Source organism: Alligator sinensis, unplaced genomic scaffold (genome assembly GCF_000455745.1).
Source record: "Alligator sinensis unplaced genomic scaffold, ASM45574v1 scaffold752_1, whole genome shotgun sequence".
NCBI lineage: Eukaryota > Metazoa > Chordata > Crocodylia > Alligatoridae > Alligator > Alligator sinensis.
Window position 1 is genome coordinate 1,780,922 of NW_005842000.1, and position 6,496 is coordinate 1,787,417.

Genomic DNA, 6,496 nt, shown 5'->3' on the forward strand with positions numbered 1-6,496 from the left:
CCTCGTGGCACAAACCAGGTTCCCGGTCCTCTTGCAGCTGATTAAGCAAAACTCAAGTGCTCCTGAGCAAATCTACTTCCTTACAGCTTCCCCCAAGTGCCGTACACTCCTGGTACCCATGAACTGCTGCCCAACCAAAGACCACCTAAGCATCTTTCTCCCCACCTACCACTTTAGCAAAGCACAGAGCAGAGCAGAGGACACCTTTTATTGGCCCATATGAGCAGCATCTCGTTAGTGGGCTGACAAGCTGCAAGTGGGGCTGCACCACCCCAGCTGCTCTGGCCCAGGTGTCTCTGCTGCAGCAGGGAAGTTTGCCTTAGCAGTTACCCAACACAGCTGCTTCCCCTCCAGCTGCCTGGGACAGAGTCTTTCCAGGGGGCTGCAGCAGCCCAAAGCAAATCCTGTGCTTTTAAAATACTGAGTTTTTTTAGCTCTCTATCTTGCCCTTCACTGCTGAGGATTATGGCCCTCAGGAAAGAAAAGCCCTCTAAGCAGCATTTTGCTATATAACGTTCACCAGCTGCTTTGCAGATCTGAGCCTCTGCAATTTTCTTTCATGGAAAACTTCAACATATGGGCAAAGCTTTGCCGGGATGTGGTTTCTTTCTTTTTGAACCTGCCTTTCTGTTCTCTGTCCAGCACCTAGCACACGAGGGTCCTGATTCCTGATGGAAGACCCTCACTGCTGCTGCAGTACAAATGCTAAATCAAAACCGGCGTGACTCTTGGCAAACTCTTTCTAACCCCCCAGAGGAGGGGTTATATGTCAAAGGCCAACTTTTGCACTGATACAGCAGGAAGGTTCAAGGATTTGAATGACAAAGTAATGTGTTTGCAAATAGGAAGAGGGAAAAAAAGTATGGTTTAAATGCACAAGAGATCTGTTTTAAGAGTCTGTGGCTGAGTAAATTTAGGATCATCTGGATATATTCTGTTTCTTCTATGCGGCTGCATTAGGAACATTCAAAATATGAAACAAGCCAGGAAAACAAACCCTGGTAATTATCTTTTCCTTCTGCTAATGTTTTATTGAGTTGCTTTATTGAGCCCTCCATCCTATAATCACAGGAAATTCTAAAATGCACTATTTGGAAGCCAGGGGAGCTGATTTTGTTCCAGTGGGTTATTATAGCCTTGGCAAAACCTGGAGGCTGCAGCAGAGAGGAGAAAAGCAAGGTTGAATGAAAGGGGGGCGTCATTCCCAGGTGGAGATGGAATAAATCGGGGTGTAGCCAGTTCCATATACAATTCAAGGTCATTCCTTTCATCTGAGTTGTATTTATTTCCCCGAGAGGTTTTTTCCCCCCGGGTCTGACCCATCTCAAGCATCCATGTCGAACATGCATCTTGCCGCCAGGTGCATTAGAAAAACTACAGTGACCTTTTCGGTGAGCAGTGGCTTGGTCCTCTCCTTGTTGCCAGCCTAAGTAATAAAGAGGAAGGGAGGGAATACAGAACAGCAAAAAAGGTTAAAGCTGGTGCCTGTAGGTCTGCAAGTAGGTTATGGCGCTCTATGAGCTGGATCTGAAATATTAGCTGCCAGAATAAAAGGTAGCAGCAATGGGTGACCCCCAGAAGTCTGTATGGCATCAGAAGGTGGCGGGGCGTGCCACCATGAATGTCCCCTGCCCAACAGCTCTTACACCGTGGGCCGTATGTACTGAGGACAGCTCGCATGAGTACATTAGAGACTTGGGCTAAGTACAGACCGGGGATGAATTGATTCAGTTTTCACAGGTTAGTCTAAGCTGCGTAGATTGAACTGAGAAGCAAGTGAACAGACGTTCACTTTTGATTCTGGAAATGCGGCCACATGCCTGCAGAAGCCCAGGCCAGAAGCCAGGGGGCGCTAGAGCGCACTTCCCGAGCCAAGGCTAGCCTGCCCACCCTGCGAGGGGAGGGGGGGGGTCACAGGGGAGGTGCATAGCATCCTGGGATACTGTGGGATTGTGTTTTCACTTGAATCTGGAGGGGATGTGGGACGGAAGTTCAATAAACCGATTGAACCTAAATCAGTTCAGTCTGCTACTACACCCATCCAGGTCTCTCTTAAATCGGTTTCAGCCATTTTGAAAGCAGTTTATGTGCACTGAACTTCTGTTGTGCTACAGATTTGAACCGGTTTCCAATCCCTTATGTGTAATTTGTGTCCCTTCAGAGTGGCACTGGGCGTTCCCTGGCTGTGTGCACGATAACCACTAGGTGACATGTGTTGGCATTCAGAGCACAGAGCCAAACTGGGCACACAAGGGACATTTTCACACCCATGGTCTTCCCTTCCCTGCTATAGACATGCCCTTAGAGCTGGGGTCTGCTTGGTTAAATACCTATGGTCTGTTTCTAATGAGATCTGCAGCCACGTTGAGAACCGAGGTCTTCAAGCATGATTTGGAGGGGCCTCCTGGCCAGGACCTTCATAAAGGGAACAACAATTTTGCAAAAAGATTGGCAAGAGGAGCAAGGAGGGGAAGACTCCAGAGCCCGGCCAGGCTTGGAAAATTCCACGGAGCCGAATGACACTTCCTGCTGTGTGTCTGCCGACAGAGGCCTGGCCATGAATATTTTGTGCTGTGTCTAGCAAGCATTTCACTTCATTTTCACCAGTCCTCCTGAGGCCAAAGCAGCAAAACAACAAATTCGAGCCCCGTGTTTCTCGAAAAGGCTCCTCCGCACGTTGCGTTCCAAGCAGCGACCCTTCTTGGAAACAGAGGCATCAAATCCCACGTGCATCAGAGACATTCGGTCTTAAATTTCTGCCGCAGGGCTTTTTGCACATTCTGGATTTTCTCCGTGATGACCGTGTCGCTCAGGTGATCCCCAAACTTTTGCTTGAGCAGAACCCGAATGATTTTGATGCATCGCTCATCCATCATGGGCTTGGCCTCGCGAAAGGTGTTGCCTCTCCGCCCGGTGATGGAGTGGCTCTGGATATAGTCGGACGTGAAGAGCTTGTAGAGGAGGGTTTTGCAGGCGGTGCTGATTTTCTGGTCGAAGCGGATGGCTTCTTTGAGCTGCTCCTTCGTGTAGCCATTAAACAGCTCCACCACCTCGCAGGGCTGCCGGTGGGGCTCTTCCTGGAAGGAGAGCGATTCCAGCCGTTGCACTTTCCGCTTCAGGGACAGGACCTCTTGCTGCAGGTCCAAGACGATCCTCTCCAGTTGCTCAATCTTTTGTACCCTGCAAAAAAAGATCAAGCATACATGCATGAATCTGAGTTGCAAGCCACCCTTCGCCTTGTAACCGGTGAGGCTCGGTGTGTCCTGCCGATTCAGATAACAGCTTTTCTCCCAAATACCTGCACGCTTTATGGCTGGAAAACCACGCGAGGAATGGCTGTTTCTCTCCCAATGCCCCCCTGCATTCAGCTATAGTGGACTTGGATATAAGTATTATATTATTATATAATTATATATATATATAATATTATTTTAACCAGAACAGAGCCAAACATTTCTGACTGTCCAACATATTTGGGAACTTGGTTCTCAGACCCTCATCCAGCTTGTTTACGTTTTTGTTTTTTTTAACTTAGACTCCCAAGTTAACTCATGAAAGTTTGCCTGGATGAGGATTTTCACCTTTGGCCTTCCATATGGCTTTATTTTAAAGTTTAAAGGACGGTGTCAGTCTATCCTGGTTTTAGCTCTACTTTCCCAGAGTCCTGGGGCAGCTTGGTAGAGTCAGAAACAAAACTCATAGAGAGAGACACACAAGCAATGGCAGTGCAGGATGCATAGTGCAAAGAGGGATTTGTTTCTGGGGAATCAAATTGTCTAGAGACTCGGGATCCAGATCCTACATTTCTCATGCAAGGCGGCGGCAATGACAAAAGTGAACTCAAACTGTCAGAAGTCCATCAAAGATAAATAATGGAGGCTTATGCTGAAAAGTGATACGATTTTTCAGTGTTTGGGATCTTTGCTGCTGTGATACTAGTACATAAACCCAAAGGTCTGAAGGAAGCTGTAACCAGAGTCTACCCATGTTAGGGGTTGGTACCTCTTGGGTCTAAAAAAAATGACCGTGTGTTGTCAGGCAGCTGTTATCTAAACCCAGTTATTTCCCGGGGTATTAAGGGAAATGCAGGTTGGTGCAGGCACCTGTGCCTCCATCTTCCAATAATTACCTTTCCATTGCACTGGAGCCAACATTTTGCTGAACGACCTCAAAATCCTCTGTCTCCTGAGACGCTTCCATCTTTGGTTCATCACAGCTGAATTTAAAAAAAAACACACTGCACAATAAATAATGGAGCAAGATGCTTCAGATGTATTTCCTAGGGATTAAACCAGCCAGCTCCACTGTCATTAAATCAAGCATTAACTCGATTTAGAGGAAAATGTGATAGCACCCGGTGTTACAAGACATCCATTTTAGACACCTGTTGCAGGTCTCGGTAGCTGGCACGGAAAAGACTAGCCATTTTAATACATGGTAAATATTGTAGACCTGATTTCCAATTATCTTACCCATGTGCAGTCTCCTATGACACAAGGGCAAAGCTAAATACTACCATCTGTGACCTGGTATTGATATAAACTATGACGGCATTGACTGGCAAGGCAGTGGAAATCCAGGCCCTTGCTATAGGTTCAACAGATTTATTCTGAATTTATCCTGAGGTCAAATTCTGGGTCTCTGGGGGCACTGGTCTCTGCCTTGTCCTTCTCAAAGCCTTCTGGGCAGAAATGCAGAGCCCTCCACAATGCCTCCAGACCCTCAGGGGACTCCCCTTTATCTGCTAGGCCTTGAGAAGCAGAACAAACCAGCACGTACGGCATCAAGGAGCAAAAACACAGCTCTGCAAGCATGCACAGGGAGCGATGAGATATGCTTTGAAAAACATGCATCATCCTAATTGCTCCGGAGCATATTACCTGTTTGCACAGAGACGTTGCTGGCACTGAGCTATAATACCATCCGACTTCCTCTTCACTGCCAGGGTGACATAATCTAGAAACAGGATTGGAGTATGATGCAAAAAAAAAAGAGAGATGTTGCAGTTGTTATCACCTGGATCCCTCCGTCTCCAGGACCAGTTCATCTAAACACTTCTGCTTGATATCAAGGTAATAGCCTGTCACCAAATGATCAGCCATGTGCAACTCAGGCCTCTTATTTATATCTTGTAGAGAATTTGAGCAAACGCTTGTCCTACAACACCTATTTATATTTCAACCACAATCTCCATAGCAGGGATCTTGTGCCATCAGCTAGGGCAGAGAGAGGTGGGTGACAAGAGACGAGTCTAGGGACACTAGTGCAGTAATTGGTATGGATGGAAATACGTAGTACACAGGGTGAGACTTGCATGGGATATTTGTGGGTTGGCGGATGAATGGATACACGGACTGTGAGATGGGCAAAACTGGAAAGGATCAGATACATAGATCACCATACTTCCCAAGGCATGATAATTAATTAAGCAAGGAGGGCTCTTCGCTGGCCTATGTGGAAAGAATGATTAGAGTGTAAGAAAAGTTGGGGGGTTTTTACTGGGCCCTGAACAACCCTCTACTATGCAAGGGGTCACCTTTTAAAGCCGCCTCATCAAATGAGAAATGCTAAGGATAGAAGGGAGTCAAGGTGACCCCTTGTATGGTAGAGGGTTGTTCAGGTCATACAGAGCCCAGTAAAAACCCTGCAAATTTGGTATTAGTGAATAATGCAGTGTGCCTCTCACCTTGAGATGTCTCACCCCCAAGGGGGGCACACTGCCTTATTCACTAGTACCAGCATTAACGTTGGCATCCAAAGCAGAGCAAGAATTGGAGCAAATCGATGAATGGCCCCATTGCACAGCCCGTAATCCCAGCTGCTTTACCTCTGCTTGCTGTGGCGGGCCTTGCTTCTTCATTTTGGGACGTCCCAGGCTCAGCCAGGCTGACGAATGGAGATGCTGGGTTGAAGGCACTTGAACCATGGCGAGGCACCGACACTGCGCAGTGGGGCCCGGGGTTGCTGCCCAGGCTGGATCTCTCCTTTATGAGCAACGAGGCTGCCTCCTCGTGCCGGACACCCGCATCGTCCGCCCTGAGTGACGACTTGACGTGGAAGGCCCTGTTGCCAGCGTACTTCCTCAAGGGGGTTCCTGGGGTCCACTTGGGAAAAGTCTTCCTCGATTTCTTAAGGGAAGGAGACAGCACGTGGTGCACGGCGGGCTCTTCCTCTGAAAGCATTTAAGAGGGCATACAGTTAAACGGCATGCACACCACATCTAGACTCCCACTGCCCACAACCACGTCCTCAGCCCTGACCACATGCACACAGCAGTAGGAGTCGCAGGGGGCTAACTAGGGTGCATTTATATCCCATCTCTTTTAAGGCCACTGTGCGTATAAGCTTACCAAGTGCAATTGGTTTCCTAGAACAAAAATACCCACTTTTTGTCCTATCTCCTTGCTCCAGTGCAAAGCTGGACTTACTTAACTTCTCCAGCAGCTGTCTATCTTCCTGCAGCCTCTTCTCTAAAATATCCTTCTGCTCTGTAGGG

The 6,496-nt window shown here is 47.8% G+C and overlaps 1 protein-coding gene across 2 annotated transcripts in view; it reads right to left on the reverse strand.

Moving 5' to 3' along the window:
- Positions 1-1,019: 1,019 nt before the first annotated feature.
- The window catches only part of LOC112549940, a 9,004-nt gene continuing 3,527 nt past the window's right edge, over positions 1,020-6,496 (reverse strand). The window contains exons 2-7 of one of the 2 annotated variants that reach the window (XR_003093579.1): positions 6,429-6,488; positions 5,828-6,172; positions 4,881-4,956; positions 4,130-4,216; positions 2,331-3,180; positions 1,020-1,426 (exon numbers count right to left, since the gene is read on the reverse strand). Coding sequence is in view for 1 of the 2 variants with exons in the window: in XM_025201737.1 (XP_025057522.1) it covers positions 2,733-3,180; positions 4,130-4,216; positions 4,881-4,956; positions 5,828-6,172; positions 6,429-6,488 (1,016 nt within the window). In the remaining variant the exon portion in view is untranslated. Of the gene's footprint in view, positions 1,427-2,033; positions 3,181-4,129; positions 4,217-4,880; positions 4,957-5,827; positions 6,173-6,428; positions 6,489-6,496 lie in introns of those variants that run through there. The other variant, XM_025201737.1, reaches the window with a different exon arrangement.